Source organism: Rana temporaria, chromosome 5, assembly GCF_905171775.1.
Source record: "Rana temporaria chromosome 5, aRanTem1.1, whole genome shotgun sequence".
Lineage (NCBI taxonomy): Eukaryota > Metazoa > Chordata > Amphibia > Anura > Ranidae > Rana > Rana temporaria.
In genome coordinates this window covers 312325086-312344387 of record NC_053493.1, presented here as the reverse complement: position 1 = coordinate 312344387, position 19302 = coordinate 312325086, and the positions used below count along the sequence as shown (strand labels likewise).

Sequence of the window (19302 nt, the reverse complement as noted above, 5' to 3'; positions counted from 1 at the left end):
GGGACCACCCACAGTAAGGGGCAACTTACTTTGTACACAGGAGAGCTGCAAATAGCTCAATCTTTGCCAATCCTGGTCAGGCTACCCAACAGGGACTTTGGAGACTAGGCTCTGCTGCAGAAGACAACATCCCTGGACCTGCATAGCGCCCCTCCAGCTAACTCATAATACAACTGCCTGCCAAGGTGAGCAACACAAGCAGGATCCAATGCCAGCAATAGCCCTTCCCCCTTTTCCACCATGGTCTGCATAAGGCCCCCTAAGAATATGAAGATCCATAGTGACAAATCCAAATTGCTACTACTATAGAGCACCAAGGCTCAGCAGACAAAAGCAGTAGTATGGGTTCATCACATATGGACACTAGCAAAAAAATGAAGCACTGTGGGGAGTGTAAGGGGTTATGGAGGGCTGAGGTGGAACATAATCCAAAGGTCTAAAAATGAACTTAAATTGTCTATTGGCCATTCCGAGCACTGAGACACTGTACTCTGTAGGAAGCAGTAAAAGTAGTAATGGAGGTGACAGTGAATTAGGTCAGTAAGAAACCACAGGGAAGAAATACATAATTATTGGTGCCTGCTATCAAGTGAAACATGTCACTAAACCCTCACGATTGAAAACTACACGCCGTCCACCATGGTGGCAAAAAGGACTTGTAGTTTAAACACTCACAGAGTGCTGTAAATGAATGATATGATTGTGCGAGAGGAGCCCTGTATAGCGGTGTCCCCACGTTTCAGAAAACGTGTCACGTTTTCAGGTGCGCAAAACTGCATGGTTCCGTGTGGCTTTATTTTTGAAAAAGGGATTGGGACTTTCCCTCCTGCGTGTCCTGCAGGTACAGCAGCTAATTTAAATTAATGGGGAGAGGATTCCAGAGTGACTGCAGGGAGTACTGTTAGACAGAAACCATCAAAAATATTTGTTAAAGGTGCTATTTTAGCCAATAGGAAAAGGTTATTGGAACTGTACGGAACAATTCAGAAAATGAAAAGTCAGTATTTATTATGTCACTTATGTGATTTTAAAGCAGAGTTCCACCCAAAAATGGAACTTCCACTTTAAGTACTGGTGACCCCCTGACATGCCTCATTTGGCATGTCATTTTTTTTGGGGGGGGGGAGCGGGTGCCCAGTTTTGACAGGCACCCAGCTCCCACTTCCTCCCCTGAGTTCACCTCTCCCCCTCCCTCCCCTGAGTTCACCTCTCCCCCTCCCTCCCCGCGCAGTGCGCACCTGGCTGTGAAACCACAGCTGGGCGCCCACAGTTACAATGCCAGAACGGTGGAGAGGAGAGAGGCTTAGTGCATACACATCGCTGGACTGTGGGACAGATGAGTATCTGTTTAATAAAGTCAGCAGCTACACTTTTTGTAGCGGCTGACTTTTAAATGGGTGGAACTCCGCTTTAAGAAACTTTTCTGCCCACAAGGTGGAGTTGCAGTTTAAACATAGGCCCTTGATAGAAAAAAAAAAAAAGGACCAGTGTCACTGTTAAGTAAAGTAGGCAGTCTGGAAAACACGTTTTTGTGTTAACACACTAATAAATAATACTGGGTGGCAAATGTTGAAGATGTTAACAAAAAATAAATCCTGTAGTTCCAGTGAGGACCAGAGAGGTGCTGGTGGTAAATGATTCTGTTACTAGGATCACAGATAAATGCATCCGTCACAAGGAATTCAGTTTTATTGTAAAATAAAATAGTTTTGTTTAAGCACAGAAACCAGTCAGGCTCCAGTCGTAATTTCTCTAATGAAAGTGTAAATATTAATCAGAATTCAGAACCTTCTTATATTCTGAGAAAAGTCTTATAAAAAAATAACACACAGTGTATCAACTGGTGATAAAGAGTTCAATAAACAAGTGCCAATGTGTATCAAAAATTATTCCATTGGTCTTCCATCAACTGGATGTGCTATCTACCGTTGCCAGTTATAATAAAGTATAACAATCCAAATGAAAATTAAATTGGCCTCTTACCAACTCTGGGTGATCTCTAGATTATAAGATATCATCTAACACATGAGACAAGTAAATGTCCGACGCCTGGCCACATCCTCTGTGTGTCTCCCGACCTCCAAGATGGATGGATGGATCCGACAGCTCCCGGCTCAGCGTCCCCACACCGCTAACTCTGGACTCTGACTCCACACTGAAAGTGTACTTCACACAGTGATGATCCTGAGTAAGGCAAGCTGTGCTGGGACGCTGTAGGGTACACTTTCAGTGTGGAGTCAGAGTCCAGAGTGAGTTGTGTGGGGACACTGAGTTGGGAGCTGTCAGATCCATCCATCCATCTTGGAGGTTGGGAGACACACAGAGGATGTGACCAGGCATTGGGTATTTACTTACCTCATGCGCTAGATGATCTCTTATAGTCTAGAGATCGGGAGTTGGTAAGAGGCCAATTTAATTTTCATTTGCATTGTTATACTTTATTATCACTGGGAATGGTGGATAGCATATCCAGTTCATGGAATATCAATGGAATCATTTTTGATACACTTGTTTATTGAACTCTGTATTTATCACCAGTTGATACACTGTTTGTTATAATTTTTTAATAAGAGTTTTCTTTTTTTTATGAGATAGCGCAACCTTTTATATTTTGAAGTTTTTTTCCATTATCTCCTTGTATCCAAGGAGTGGTAAAAGTGCAGCAGTCTACACTTATAATAAGTGCGATTATTTCAGACATATGTCTTAGATTCTGAAAAGGAAATTTACAGATAGTTAGGCATTTTACCTTGAGAGGTGGAACTCGTGGCTCTTCCCGAGTTGGGTGCTCCCTGTCAGCTTGACTAGAATTTGAGGATGAACGAGTTGGATGGTCATCATCTATTCTTGGTCGTTTCTCTTTGTAGTTACCAAAAGTATGCAGCTCTGCCGTTTTTCTTTTTGAAATTTCAGGTTCACGACTAATTGTTTCAGACTGTTTACTATGTTCATATGACTTGCAATGGGAACTGTCTGCTCGGCTTTGGGAGCCGACTTGCTGCTTATGAGATTTACTTCTGGAAGATTCATAATATCCAGATACTTCTGCTGAGGTACTATAAGGTTTATCATGAGACTTTGAGTGAACAGACTCATTGTTCTTAGAATGGAGTCCATCAAATCCTTCTTGAGGGGGAGATAAATATTTTTTATCAAGAATCCTATAATGACTTGAATTGTTTTTAATTGTTATGGTATCAGGTGGTGACAGTTCAGTGGCAGATGAGACACTTTGTTTTTCCTGGTCGGTCTCAGTCTTATAATGTTTTTGAGTCAAAGCATCTTCTGACAGAGAATTATCAGAATTTGGGGTTTCTGAATTATATTTTAGGTTTTCAGAGCTTTCATGCTCTGTACCAATGGTGTCTGCTTGTGATGCCTCTGAGTAAGCATCAGTCTCGTCTTTTGAGGGTGATCGAGATTCATCAGATGAAGTTGGGGAACTTGTTTGCCTAAGCAAGAGGTGCTCATTTGGAGGGGGGCTATATACAGAAGATGCATCTGAATTTGCAGGTAAATTTGTTGTATGTCCAGTTTCAGAAGCAAGTGCTATTGACGATAAAGAAGATGTTTCTGATATTAAAGGTACATCTGACATGGGAGAGGCTTCAGAAGTTAATGGCAAGTTAGATGCTGGAGACGGTTCAGGTGTTAGTGGATGATTAGAGGCAGGAGATGCTTCTGATAACACTGGAGAGGTGGAAAGTGGTGAGACATCTGAAGTTACAGAAGTTGGGGGACTTTCTGCGGTTGTTTTTTGTTGACTTTCTGACTCAGCATTTTCAAAACTTGACACCTCAGACAGAAAAGCAGCTTCAACAGATGCAGGAGTGTAAGGTTCCTCTGAAGCAGACTGTGTGTCACCTCCAGGAGAAGCCAGGCTTACACATCCTCCTTCTGGACTTTGGGAAGAAAAGGATGTCTCAGAAACACAGGCAGCTTCAGAAAACTGTTCCTCTGGCTCACTGATCAACTCCATCTCCACAGCAGCAGTCTCCTCAATGCATGTAGAATCAGCAATTGCACTGCAAGCACCATCATCCTCTGATGTATGTAAATCTTCAGCTGGTGGTGCATCCTGTTCAGCTGGTTCCCCAGATGAACTATGAGAGGACACAGAAGGAGTTGGCGTTCTGCAATCAATTATATCACTTGTGACTTCCAGGGGGGTTTCTTGCTCCTCATCATCACATTTAACTGCCTCCTCTGTTTTAGATTCTAAATTAGGCACCAATTCATCCTCCATGACAACACAAGATTCTACATTTTCTGCAGGCTCTTCTTTATCTCCATTCTTTGAGTCTTGGTTTGTCACCTCTTCAGCAAGCTCTACTTCATCTTTATCAACATCTTCATGACACTCACAAATGCTCGTCTCCACCTCTTCTGCAATCTCTTCATGAATTATTGACTCTTCAGATATCAGTATGTCCTCTAATTCTCCCTCTCCCATCATATCCTTGGATGTAACATGATCCATGTTGCACACAATGTTACACACAGTTTCCTCAACAACTTCAGTTTCCAACACAGCAGGAGTTTCATCACTAGCTGGTGTGCTACTCTCAAACTGTGTAGATGGGCCAGGTAAATTCAAAGATGTTTCTAGAGAACTGCATTCATCTTCACTGCTGTTTTGCGCAGAGGTGAGTTGCAACGATTCCTCTTTGGACATTCCAGACCTACATACAAAAGAAAAGGAAAAGGATCTCACAACCATCAAACTAAAATATTATTAAAAAGAAAAGTAGTTTTAAAATCTGAACTTAAAAAAGCTTAAAGTATAACTAAGAGAGCGGAGAGGGATTAGAACACCTGTCCGTTTGTATTGCTAGCTGTGTCCTAGGAGATCCATTCTTTCTATTTGTTCTGTTTACCATTATCTTTAAAAGTGGGGAAAAAATAAATAAAAATCACAAATTTTGGGTTGCCCCTAGAAAAGTAGGTTGGGAAAATCTTCGAATGGGGACACTATTTCTGGTGACACGGGGGTCCCCAAAGAATTCCCTTAATTTGCAGGGATTTCCTCTTACTTCCGGTTTGGCTATGGGACAGGATGTGAAGAGAAATCTCCACAATGGGACACGGATGGCAAAAAAAAATCTGATTCGTTATAACCCTCCCATGATTTAAAAATGAAGAAAAAAAGTTTTGCCTATAGTTCTACTTTAAGACCAGAGCCTGGCAAATGTGCCCTACAACAGGAAGTCTGCTCCAAATTCTAAGAGCCAGGTAAATCATTCTGTTGCATAAACAGTACTAAAAATAGCAAAGCAGGAGCCATCTAAAATCTATGCATGTCCTAAATAAAGGACAAGACCCAGTTCATTCTGGTAGTAGCTCTAGCGGTAATGATGTGGTAGTTCCTTCCTGGGTCTAGTTATGATTATAGAGGCAGTCGCTGACTATTTGTAGCAGAGTTAAAGAGTTGGACACTTCCTGAGATTACTGGCAGTTATTGCCTAAGTGTAGTATTGTTAACATGGTGGTCCTTACTCAGGAAAGCAATGACCACTTCCTGTGTACAGTAACAATAATTCCCTAGCTAGGTGTTACTGCTCCACAAGTTCAAGCAGTGGTCATATCCTGACAATAGTTGTGGATCCTCCTGTTAAATCTTCACAATAGACTTTTCTTATTTCCTCTCTTCTGGTCTGTTCAATATAACAATGAATGCATTTTGTAATGTCTGTTTTACAAGTGCAACAAAAAAAAACAACCTGTTGATCTTGTCAGAAAATTAGAACTGTCCTGTGCTCCCTGCCTGTGTAATCTCAGAGTGATTGTTTAGTCCTCCCTGTTCTCATCTTGGACCATAAGTCAATTAGTCCCTATGCGGTGGATTGAAATACAGCGGGAGTGGTACAGTGGTCTAGCAAAAGACAGTGGGTGGAGCTGACACTACTCATTCTTCAAAATCCTGTGTGTTGTCAGCCCACAATAAGAAAAATAAGAGCGGAGTGCATTTCTAGTAGGTCAACAGTTATTCCTCTTTTCCTGCGGGGTTTTTAAAGGGACAAAATATGGAGAAATGGGCAGGTGTTGCAGAAATGTACTGCATATGTGTTTTTATATTTAAATTAACATACGCTTTATGTAGTGGTCAGAAGTAGTAAATACAATTAAGAGCTTCACATTATTGCCCCTCTTCCCATCTCCACTACGCCATTCTGTTTAATCTCATAAATACTAACTAAACTGATCCTATAAACACAGACTTTTAAAAAAAAATTCAGATACAAGTAGAACCTGTTTATATGCAATTGCTTCTCTGCTTACCGCAAGATCACTGGACTAGAAAACATGGAAAAATTTTGCTATTCAATTGTTTATTTTTTGAACAGGGAATGGAGTGAAGGGTAGGGTTTTTCTGGAACTTTTTTTCCCAGTTTAAATTAGTATTTTTTGCTAGAAAATTATTTATAATCCCCAAAAGTTAAAAAAAAAAAAAAAAAAAAATAGGATTTTTAAAACGGCTTACCTGTAAAATCCTTTTCTTGGAGTACATCACGGGACACAGAGCTCTGTTCTTTACATCATGGGTTATATGGTTCACCACCAGGTGATTGGACACTGGCACACCCTATTTACAAGGGAAGTTCCCCTCTATATAACCCCTCCCATATGGAGAGTACCTCAGTTTTGTAGCAAAGCAATAAGTATCCTATACTTACAAACCCCAAATCTTTTAGAGGGGCGGGAGCTCTGTGTCCCGTGATGTACTCCAAGAAAAGGATTTTACAGGTAAGCCGTTTTAAAAATCCTATTTTCTTTCTCGTACATCACGGGACATAGAGCTCTGTTCTCTACATCATGGGATGTCCCAGAGCAATGCACAATTTGAGGGGAGGGAGACACAGATCCAAAAAGCATACCATCATTGGACATGAGGACCTACACTGCTGCCTGCAGTACACTGCGCCCAAAGGCAGCATCCTTGTGTCCCCTTACATCCACTTGATATAATTTTGTGAACGTATATACCAAAGACCAGGTTGCAGCCTTGCAGATCTGAGTCATGGAGGCCTAGTGATGCGCTGCCCAAGAAGCACTGACCGCTCTAGTGGAGTGTGCCCTCACACGAAAAGGAGGATATTTCCTCTTCAAAGCGTAGTCCTGAATAATAACTTGTCGAATCCACTTTGCAATAGTAGATTTCGACACTGCCCGGCCCTTCCTAGGACCTTCTGGCAGCACAAACCAAACATCAGTTTTCCCAATTTAAGCAGTAGCATCCAGATAGAAACAGGCTCTTATTACATCCAGAGAATGCAATAAAACTTCTTCAGCAGAGTGCGGATCTGGGTAAAAAGATGGCAGGATAACATCTTCATTCAGATGAAAGCCTGAGACAACCTTAGGCAAAAAAAAGCTGGATAAGGTCTCAACACTACATTGTCCTTGTGAAGAATCAAATAAGGCCTTTCACAAGAAAACTGCCAATTCCGATACCCTCCTAGCAGAGGATATAGCAACCAAAAATACCAATTTTCTCGTTAAGAGAGCCAAAGGCATACAAGACATTGGCTCAAAAGGCTGTCTCTGAAGTACTGATAAGACTAAATTTAAGGTCCAAGGGCACACAGGGGACCCAACTGGTGGCCTTAAGTGCAACACTCCCTGAATAAAAGCTCGAACCACAAAGTGAGAGGCAAGAGGCCTTTGAAAGAACACTGATAAAGCTGAAATCTGACCGTTGATTGTGTTCAAAACCAGTTTCATTTCTACCCCTAATTGGAGAAAAGACAATACCCTACTAATGGCATATTTTTGAGGATGCCAAGCTCTGGATTCACACCAGGAAACATATGCCTTCCAGATTCTAAAACAGACAAGCCTAGATATATTATTATTATTATTATACAGGATTTATATAGCGCCAACAGTTTGCGCAGCGCTTTACATCAGGGAAGACAGTACAGTCACAATACAATTCAATACAGGAGGGATCAGAGGGCCCTGCTCGTTAGAGCTTACAATCTAGAAGGGAGGGTCAAGTGGAACAAAGGGTAGTAGCTGTGGGGGATGATCAGATGGACTCAAATGCAAATACAGTTGTTAGGTGTGGGTAGGATAGGCTTCTCTGAAGATATATAAATATGTATATAAAAAAATTGTTTCCATAATAACCAGGCTCAAAGTTACCAACCAGAAAAGCAGCAAATCAAATGAACCTGTCTAACTGTATGCATTAAAAACCGAGGTTTAGTTGCACGCATTGGTTGTTATGGTCGTTTATCATATGCCTCATGTAAAGTCCCAACCTTATCCCCCCTTTTTTTACATTATCTAGGGATGGAGATGCGTTTCAGGAGTGGAATAAAGTGCCTCCACAGATTTACCATTGACAGTTAATTGTGCATTGTCATTCATTGACTAGCTGACCCGGGTTGATGTGGTCCGCATTTAGTTTGGTGGTGTTCTGGTTTGGAAGGCATGAACATTTCCACTCCTGTACTTCTTTTCTTTTGTGATACCTTCGTATATACACATGCATTTTTTCCAGTGCTCTTTATCGTTAAACCAGCCATAGGTAGGGGCATGGTCAGGTAGCACACCAGCACCTTTGCTTCTAGGCGCTGGGTGTTTGGTGTGCTCCTACTCCTTTGAGGACTGGGTTACCCCCAGTCACCTGCCCCTTATCTATTGTTTAGCACACCTGTGCTCCCACTGAGGAGACTTTAAAATGTCATAGTTAGGACAGCAGTACACAGAGAGCCTTGACGAGGCCTGCAGCTTACACAGGTATTTGCAAATGCGTGCAAAAATGCGTACAGTTAGTCAGGTTAGTTTATATATATATATATATATATATACACACAGTACAGACCAAAAGTTTGGACACACCTTCTCATTCAAAGAGTTTTCTTTATTTTCATGACTATGAAAATTGTAGATTCACACTGAAGGCATCAAAACTATGAATTAACACATGTGGAATTATACATAACAAAAAAGTGTGAAACAACTGAAAATATATTTCATATTCTAGGTTCTTCAAAGTAGCCACCTTTTGCTTTGATTACTGCTTGGCACACTCTTGGCATTCTCTTGATGAGCTTCAAGGAGGTAGTCACCTGGCACAGCACCCCATCACTCTCCTTCTTGGTCAAATAGTCCTTACACAGCCTGGAGTTGTGTTTGGGGTCATTGTCCTGTTGAAAAATAAATGATGGTCCAACTAAACGCAAACCAGATGGAATAGCATGCCGCTGCAAGATGCTTTGGTAGCCATGCTGGTTCAGTATGCCTTCAATTTTGATTAAATCCCCAACAGTGTCACCAGCAAAACACCCCCACACCATCACACCTCCTCCTCCATGGTGGGAACCAGGCATGTAGAGTCCATCCGTTTACCTTTTCTGCATCACACAAAGACACGAGGGTTGGAACCAAAGATCTCAAGTTTGGACTCATCAGACCAAAGCACAGATTTCCACTGGTCTAATGTCCATTCCTTGTGTTCTTTAGCCCAAACAAGTCTCTTCTCTTCTTTAGCAGTGGTTTCCTAGCAGATATTCTACCATAAAGGCCTGATTCACACAGTCTCCTCTTAACAGTTCTAGAGACGTGTCTGCTGCAAAAGGTGGCTACTTTGAAGAACCTAGAATATGAAATATATTTTCAGTTGTTTCACACTTTTTTGTTATGTATAATTCCACATGTGTTAATTCATAGTTTTGATGCCTTCAGTGTGAATCTACAATTTTCATAGTCATGAAAATAAAGAAAACTCTTTGAATGAAAAGGTGTGTCCAAACTTTTGGTCTGTACTGTATGTATGTATATATATATATATATATATATATACACACACATTTAATTATTTTTGAATAAGTCCCAACCTTATCCTCACTTGTTTTAGACTTCGTAAGGAAGGGTGGAATACTGGACTTTGTGAAAGTAGGTCAAGGCGTAGTGGAAGGTGCCAAGGTCTTCCTACCACCATCCTCACGATCTCCACATACCAGGGTCTTCTGGGCCTGCCTGGGGCCACTAGAATTATTGGTATCTTTTCCCACTTGATCCTGCGTAGAAGCTGCGGTAGGAGCGGAAGTGGGGGAAACGCATAGATCAGAGAGAACTGGTCCCAAGGGATAACCAATGCATCTGCCCGAACGCCAGTGAATCCCTTGTTCTTGAGACAAACATGTCCAACTTTTTGTTGAACCTGGAAGCTAGCAGGTCCACATCCGGTGTACCCCACCTTTGGTATATCACCAGAAACACGTCGGGGTGTAAAGACCACTCTCCTGAGGCAAGCAGCTGGCGACTCAAGTAATCCGCCTGCCAGTTTTCCACCCCGGGAATAAAAACTGCTGAGACAAGGCACATATTTCTCTGCCCATACTAGAATGGGGCCTACTGCTCTCTGGGCGGCCAGACTTCTGGTGTCCACCTGATGATTGATATAGGCCACTGCTGTGGCATTGTCAGATTGTATCCAAACAGGGCAGCCCTGCAATCTTAGGGTCCAGGCTTTGAGAGCTAAACGGATCACTCGGATTTTCAAGATGTTAATGGGCTTTTCTGCTTTTGCCCATCTCCCTTGGAGCGTAGTTTCCCTCTAGAACTGCGCCCCAGACTATAAGGCTGGCATCCGTAGTCACTACCTTCCAGGTGACTGGGGTGAAGGACTTTCCCTTCTGCAGATTTTGGTTAACAACCACCAACTGAGACTTTGCCGAGCTTCTGGCGACAGCCGCATTTGTAAGTCTAAGGATTAAACTTTTTTGTTCCAGGCAGCGAGCATGCAGTTTCGAATGAAGCCACCATCTTTCTCAACAACCTTATACATAGGTGGATGGAAGGCTCCTTCTTTGCCTTGACCAGTCGTATCACCTCTCGAAGACCTGATTTTGGGCTTGGGTAGGAATACTTTGTTTTGGGTTGTGTCTATGACCATGCCCAAATACCTCAGCCTTCTTAGGGGCCGCAAGGATGATTTTTCCAAGTTGAGGACCCAGCCTAAGTGCTCTACTGTTTTGAGCACATTGCGGTTCAGATGTGCCACCGATCGTTCTACCAAAAGTAGATAGTCTAGTCATGCCGTTATGGCAATGCCCTTTGCCCTCAGATTTGCTAGAAGCGAGGCCAGATTGTTTGTGAAAACCCGAGGCTCAGTGGCTAGACCAAAGGGTAGAGTCACGAAATGAAAGTGTTGGTGCTCTATCGCAAACCTTAGAAATTTTTGGTGAGCCAGGCAAATTGGCACATGCAGAAATGCATCTTTGATGTCTATTGACGCCATAAATTCTCCGCCTTAAAGGGTGGAGACTACTGCGCGGATTGACTCCATACGAAAAGTATGTTTAGGAATTTATTCAGATCTTTCAGGTCTAGAATAGGTCTGACATTTGGTTTTGGAACCATGAAGAGGTTTGAATAGAAACCGGTGCCTTGGTCCTCTGGGGTAACCTCTATGATTACCCCTTGGGATAACAAGTTATCCAATGCCAGGAACAAAGGCTCTCTTTATTCCGGATTATTGGAGATGTTTGACCTGAGGAAAGGAGATGGCAGGGGCCCTCGTAATTCCAGACTGTAACCTGTAGACACTGTGGAGATCACCCACTTGTCTCAAATCTGTTCCTGCCAAGTCTCTGAAAATCGTAAGAGCATTCCCCCCACTTGGCCAAGCGGGGGCACCCCTTCACAAGGAGGCTTTGGGGTTCAGCCTTACAGAATTTTGGCCCCAGGATTTTTTATGACCTTGGGCCTGGCTCTGGGTTTTCCCTTTTGTATTTGGCTGGTGAGGCCACAGCCACGGCCTGGAGGCTGTAGCCACCGGGGATGAAGAAAGAGAATGTTTAAAAGATGGACGCTTACTCTTCTTCTTAACTGGCAGCAAGGTAGACTTACCGCTAGAAATTTTCTGGATGTATTTTACCAGAGCATCTCCAAATAGGCGTTCCTCATGAAAAGGAAACCCAGCCAGATGTTTCTTGCACAGAGCTTCAGCTGACCAGTGCTTTAGCTAGAGAATCCTGCGCATATGTACCAGAAGGAGTGTTAGGCGGGATGCTTGTTGGATTGAATCATTAATAGCATCCACTGCAAAACATAAGGCCTTTGGCAGGTCCAAACAATCTCTGGCCTGTTTAGTAGGGAGAATAATAACCACCTGCTTCATCTGATCCTTCAGGAATTGACACATACCAATAGCTGCTACTGCAGGTTGAGTTACAGCGCCAGCCATAGAAAAGGAAGCTTTATGCAGAGACTCCAGTTTTTTTCTCAGTTGGGTCTCTGATTCCCTGAGCACTGTCTACAGGACAGTTTTTTCTGACAAGATCAACAGGTTTTTATTCACAGAAGAAGTGGCTGCATCTATTGCCGGCACACTCCATTTCTTGGTGAACTTTTCCTCCATAGGATAAAGAAGAGAAAACTTATTTGGGGAAGCAAACCGCTTGTCTGGGTGACCCCAGTCAGCATACATCCGTTTCTCCAGCAAAGGATGGATCGGAAAGGTATATGCAGCCTGTGGAGATTTCAATGACCCCAAGTAAGGGACAGGGGATCCGGCCAACTCTGAGGGCAGGTTGTATGCCTCGCACACAATCTCTGTATAGGCCTGTACCTGCAATCTGAGGGCCTGAGAGGACGGAATCCTTTCCTCATCCCCTGAATTCTCGGACTGCTCCCCAGAAAGATCAACATCATCCTCCTCTGATATTTGATCGTCTGAAAGGGACCCCAAAACAGAGGAAGGGGGATCTACCCCACTTTTTGCTTCTCTGCGAGGGTGCTGAAATTAAATAAGTTAACCTCTTCTCCAGTTGCGGCTGGTGCTCAAAATTTTTGGGGGGGGCGCAAACGTAAAAAAAAAAATTGCAGCCTTACTGTGCCATCAAACGCAGCCACTGTGCCATGCCACCAAATGCAGCCACTGTGCCATCAATTGTCACCACTGTGCCATGCCATCAAACACAGCAACTGTGCCATCAATTGTCACCACTGTGCCATGCCATCAAACGCAGTTACTGTGCCATCAATTGTCACCACTGTGCCATGCAACACAGCAACTGTGCCATCAATTGTCACCACTGTGCCATGCCACCAAATGCAGCCACTGTGCCATCAATTGTCACCACTGTGCCATGCCATCAAACACAGCAACTGTGCCATCAATTGTCACCACTGTGCCATGCCATCAAATGCAGTCACTGTGCCATCAATTGTCACCACTGGGCCATGCAAAACAGCAACTGTGCCATCAATTGTCACCACTGTGCCATGCCATCAAATGCAGTCACTGTGCCATCAATTGTCACCACTGTGCCATGCCATCAAACAGCAACTGTGCCATCAATTGTCACCACTGTGCCATGCCATCAAACGCAGCGCCACTGTGCCATCAATTGTCACCACTGTGCCATGCAACACAGCAACTGTGCCATCAATTGTCACCAATGTGCCATGCCACCAAATGCAGCCACTGTGCCATCAATTGTCACCACTGTGCCATGCCATCAAACACAGCAACTGTGCCATCAATTATCACCACTGTGCCATGCCATCAAATGCAGTCACTGTGCCATCAATTGTCACCACTGTGCCATCAATTGTCACCACTATGCCATGCAACACAGCAACTGTGCCATCAATTGTCACCACTGTGCCATGCCATCAAACGCAGCCACTGTTCCATCAATTGTCACCACTGTGCCATGCCATCAAACGCAGCCACTGTGCCCCTCAATTGTTGCCACTGTGCCAATTGTCACCACTGTGCCCCATGATGCCACTGTGCCCCATGATGCCACTGTGCCAATTGTCACCTCTGTGCCCTTTGTCACCACTGTGCCCCATGATGCCACTGTGCCAATTGTCACCACTGTGCCCCATGATGCCACTGTGCCAATTGTCACCTCTGTGCCCTTTGTCACCACTGTGCCCCATGATGCCACTGTGCCAATTGTCACCACTGTGCCCCATGATGCCACTGTGCCCATTGTCGCCCCTTTCCCTGTAAAAAGCACTTACCTGAAGTTTCCATGTCCTCCCTCGATGTCTTCTGCCGCTGCGGTGAAGCTTCAGCCAATCAGGTTCCTGATAACCAGAATCCGGGAACCTGATTGGCTGAAACGGCCGTTTGTCTTATGCAAGGACCGCAGATTGCCCGAGTATAGACATCCGAGAGCCGGAGAAAAGCCTATCAGAGCCGCTGGCTTTGATAGGCAGTTCCCCTCAGCCAACCAGCTGCCGCTATTCGGGTAACCGGCGTCCCACGTCCGGTTATATGAATAGACCAGGCAGCTGGCAACCAACAATAACATACATTCGTGCAATTATGCACTAATGTGTGTTATTTGCGAGAGGGGGGTGGCGCTGCAGCGCCCTCTATAGACGGCCGCCAGAACTGCGGTTAAAATGTCAAAATGACATTTTAGCCGAATAAAAGTTCTTAAAGAGCCCGTTTTTTTGGGGGGGGGACGGCGCCCGTGCGTCCCTATGGACGGGCCACCACTGCTCTTCTCTAGACCAACCAATGCTGCTGAAAAAGTCTCCTCAGTGACATACACAGGAGCTGCCAGGTTGGGAGAGGCTGCCAGGCCTGACAGGGGCAATGGCTCATCCTGCACGGCTTCCTCAGGTCTCTCAGGGGAGGCTGGTATCATGCAGGCCCGTCTAGACCCGGATCCAGATGGTGACACCTTAGTGGACCTTTTCCCTGTCCCTGAAGCCCTTCTATGGGGAGACATAGTCCTTAAGCAACAAAGCAGAGGTACTATTACAAACGCATGAACTGCTGAGCCTAGTCTGGCAAATAAACAATGCCTGCTAATATGCACGGCCTAATGCCGAGTAGGTGCATTAGTATGCCTGTATCCAACCACACTTAGAGGTGCTTACGTGCCCAAAGGTCTCTCTGTGTCTTCGCCTGCTGGTTTACAGGCTCTTCAGCATCTGTGGCTTTAAACATGTCGCCTCACGCCTGCGCAGTAGCACGTTGCGCGTCACACATGCACGCTGGCGAAACCACGCCCCCTCCCCCCTCCTTACAGGAAGAAAAGCGTGTTCCCTGCGCGTGCGCATGCGCCTATGGAGGATCCGCGGCAAGAGGGGGAGATGGGGAGAGAGGAGCTGAGTCGGGGGGGGGCGCCGTGGACCCTTAGGCAGCGCGGGAGCCCCCCTTTGCATCAATCGTGGCAGAGCCTGCACTGGAAGGTGCAAGTTGATACACAGACCAGCTACACTGAGCCTTGTCCTTAATGAACTGCTGGAGACCAGACAAATACAGCCTTTATCCATCATGGCGCACTTTGTTGTGCCAACCTTCAGGGTTCTGGGTTCCTACTCACAGGAGCCTCTTTCCTGGGCCCATAGAGCACTCTGCCAGAAAATCTTTGGGCTTTTTTTAATACGTGCCACAAAGTGCTGGATCCCAGAGTCCAGTCCTCCAAAGAGACATTATAGGCAAAACCCCACTCTTCTGCGGGGTCCGGGTACCATCCATTCTGGCATTATGTTTGGCCTTATTGGATGGATCTGATTGCGTAGCTCCATAACCCCCGAAGTGGCCCTCAGCAGAGCTTCTTCTTAGCACATATTTACTGTAACCAATACCTTAGACACTGTCGAAAAAACTGAGGTACTCTCCACATGGTAGGGGTTATATAGAGGGGAACTTCCCTTGTAATTAGAGTGTGCCAGTGTCCAATCACCTGGTGGTGAACCATATAACCTATGATGTAAAGAACAGAGCTCTGTGTCCCGTGATGTACGAGAAAGAAAATTAGCAGAGACCCTAGGGAATAAAATGGCGATAGTTGCAATTTTTTATGTTTCACTGTATTTGTGCAGTGGATTTGCAGTTTTAATGAATTAGAAAAAAAAAACCACAATATTTACCCCAATTTTTTTGTAAAATGTTAAAGAAAATGTTACGCCAAGTAAATGGATACCCAAAATATCACTCTTAGAAATTGTGCACGCTTGTGGAATGGTTATAAACTACAGGTTACTTGTTTAGAGTTACAGAGGAGGTGTAGCACTAGAAATATCGCTTTCACTGTAACGTTTGCGGTGATACCTCACATGTGTGGTGCGAATACCATTTACAAATGCGTGCGTGACTTTTTTTTCTCATTTATTTTACTTTATTATTTTTACACCATCCCTTAAATGTTTTTGTTTATTTTATATCCCTTAAACATCTCTTGTAATAGAAATAAGAGTAAAATGTCCTCTTTAACCACTTAAGGACCTTAGGTGTTTTTCAAATTTGGTGTTTGCAAGACTAAAACAGCTTTTTCTGCTAGAAAATTACTTAAAACCCCCAAACATTATATATATTTTTTTCATAACACCCTAGAGAATAAAATAGTGGTCATTGCAATACTTTTTGTCACACCGTATTTGCGCAGCGGTCTTACAAGCGCACTTTTTTTTGAAAAAAAGTCACTTTTTTTAATTAAAAAAATAAGACAACAAAAAATTTGGCCCAATTTTTTTATAAAATGATACCCAACATGTCACGCTTAAAAATTGCGCCTGCTCGTGGCATGGCGTCAAACTTTTACCCTTAAAAATCTCGATAGGCGACGTTTAAAATTTTTTACAGGTTGCATTTTTTGGGTTACAGAGTAGGTCTAGGGCTAGAATTATTGCTCTCGCTCTAACGATCGCGGCGATACCTCACTTGTGTGATTTGAACACCGTTTTCATATGCGGGCGCTACACGCGTATGCGTTCGCTTCTGCCCGCGAGCTCGTCGGGACGGGGCGCTTTAAAAAAAATTTTTTTTTGTTTTCTTATTTATTTTTATTACTTTTTACACTGAAAAAAATTTTTTTGATCACTTTTATTCCTATTATAAGGAATGTAAACATCCCTTGTAATAGAAAAAAGCATGACAGGTCCTCTTATGAGATCTGGGGTCAAAAAGACCTCAGATCTCATAATTAGACTAAAATGCAAGGGAAAAAAAAAAATTGAAACTGTCATTTTTTCAAATGACAAAAAAAAAAATGTTTCTTTAAGACGCTGGGCGTGACTGACGATTTGACGTCACTTCCGCACAGCAGAGCTATGGGGACGGGCGAAGGAGATTTTTCCCTCACTCGCATCCCCAGTCACATTCCCGATCGCCTCCGAGAGACCGCCACCGATAACGGCGATCTCACTGTGAATCCGCCGTGAAGACCGCCGTTATCGTGTACAGGACCCTTAGCACTAAAGATGGATACCTCGGTTCTCCAAGGCCATAGAGGCAATCCAAACAAATCTACTGTTTGTTCACCTGTGTGATCAGCCGGCAGCCCTGTCTGATAATTTCTTGGGCGAAAGAACAAAAGCCAGAAAAACACTGATGAGCAGCAGGAGTGAGAGAGGGGGCATTTTCCCTCCACTGCTTCTAAAAGCATTGCAGTGGCACATAAACCGCACCAAAAAAGTTTCACGAGAAAGCCAGCCGCAAAAAACAATACCGGGGTTATGGCGGAAATCTTCAGCCATAATCCTGGTAAACCACTTGCAATCCGCAACGTATATATACGTATTGCGTTTGTCAAGTGTTTCAAACTGAGAAACTTTCTCAAAAACTGATTAATAAAAGAGCATCACACCAATTACAAAAAAAAAAAGAAAAAAGATTGGATTCTACATTACCTACTTCCGGACTCCATCCAGCTTGTAATTGGATTCACCCCCCCCCCCCCCCCCCCCGGTTTATGAGAACTGACAATCAGAGCCAGTGAATTTCAGAAATACTTTACCTTGGTGATATTGGACTCAAATAGCAGTTTCAGCACCTCATATCCCTATCTTTTGTATTTAGTGGTAGTTGTGGCCACTGTCTGTGTCCAATGATAGTCAAATACAGTTATAAGTCCTTGGGTCTACCCCGATGGTTAGTGGCCTTATTGACCGGTCCTTTGACCCCAGCGAAAAACAGCTCCCAATTCTCTCCTCTCAGTTTTCAATTGCAGAAGACCCAAGAAAACTACATGTCTGCAGCAGACTACATGTCTTCAGTCTGCCCACTAATGGGTTGGATGTACAGTATGTTAATTCATTTACGTAATGGAATGGAATACAGTGTGAAATAGGGAAAAAGAAGAGAGTAGGAGCAGGGCAAAGCTAGAGCTATTAACTGACAGTGAAACACTAAAAACAGTAACTGGTTTGACGTGAACTGACCAAGTGCCCTGCGCATGTTTTTTTTTCTTACTTTACAAGGCAACCTGGTATATATACAGTATTGGTCATAACCTATTTTACACACTTTAAATTTAAAAATGTGATATAACTGCTGCACAACATTTATTTTAGAAATTACAAGCGATCAAGGCGCTCCTTTATATAAAAAAAAAAGGGATTTTTAATACAGCTTACCTGTAAAATCCTTTTCTTGGAGTACATCACGGGACACAGAGCAGCATATTCATTACTATGTGGGTTATATGGAGTACCTTCAGGTGTTGACACTGGCAATCTCAAACAGGAAATGCCCCTCCCTATATAACCCCCTCCCATAGGAGGAGTACCTCAGTTTTGTAGCAAGCAGTATGCCTCCCAAAATGGTCCCCAAAAAGAGGGGTGGGAGCTCTGTGTCCCGTGATGTACTCCAAGAAAAGGATTTTACAGGTAAGCTGTATTAAAAATCCCTTTTTCTTTATCGTACATCACGGGACACAGAGCAGCATATTCATTACTATGTGGGATGTCCCAAAGCAATGCTCACAATGAGGGGAGGGAGAACATCTCCAAGACAAAAGGATTTAATTTAGAGAAATACTCAAATCATAATAAATCCAACTTAGTTGAGAAAAATAATCTTAAATTTTAAATTTAACTCAAAAAAGAGGAGCCCCCGGAATCCGAGGGTCTCAAACTGCAGCCTGCAGCACTGCCTGCCCAAAGGCTGTATCAGTATTCCTTCTTACGTCCAATTGGTAGAATTTTGTAAACGCGTGGACAGAAGACCAGGTTGCCGCCTTGCAAACTTGAGCCATAGAGATCTGGTGATGCGCTGCCCAGGAGGCGCCCATGGCCCTAGTAGAATGAGCCTTTAATGATACTGGAGGAGGCAACCCTTTCAAGCCGTAGGCCTGAGTGATTAATTGCTTAATCCACCTAGAAATGGTGGACTTTGCAGCTGCCTGCCCCTTCTTGGGCCCATCCGGTAATATGAACAGCACATCTGTTTTCCGGATCTTCTTTGTAGCTTTAAGATAGGCCTTTATGGCCCTGACGATATCCAAGGTATGCAGCAACCCTTCCTTTCTGGAAGTAGGTTTAGGGAAGAAGGATGGTAATACCAAATCCTGGTTCAAATGAAAACTGGATATAACC

General features: G+C 43.8%; 1 protein-coding gene across 2 annotated transcripts in view; it reads right to left on the bottom strand.

Annotated features, from left to right (window-relative positions):
- The window catches only part of ASXL3 (ASXL transcriptional regulator 3), a 187741-nt gene that overhangs the window by 16289 nt on the left and 152150 nt on the right, over window positions 1-19302 (bottom strand). For both annotated transcript variants that reach the window (XM_040354131.1, XM_040354132.1), the window contains one exon: window positions 2750-4682. In XM_040354131.1, the coding sequence (XP_040210065.1) occupies window positions 2750-4682 (1933 nt within the window). The remainder of the gene's footprint in view (window positions 1-2749; window positions 4683-19302) is intronic.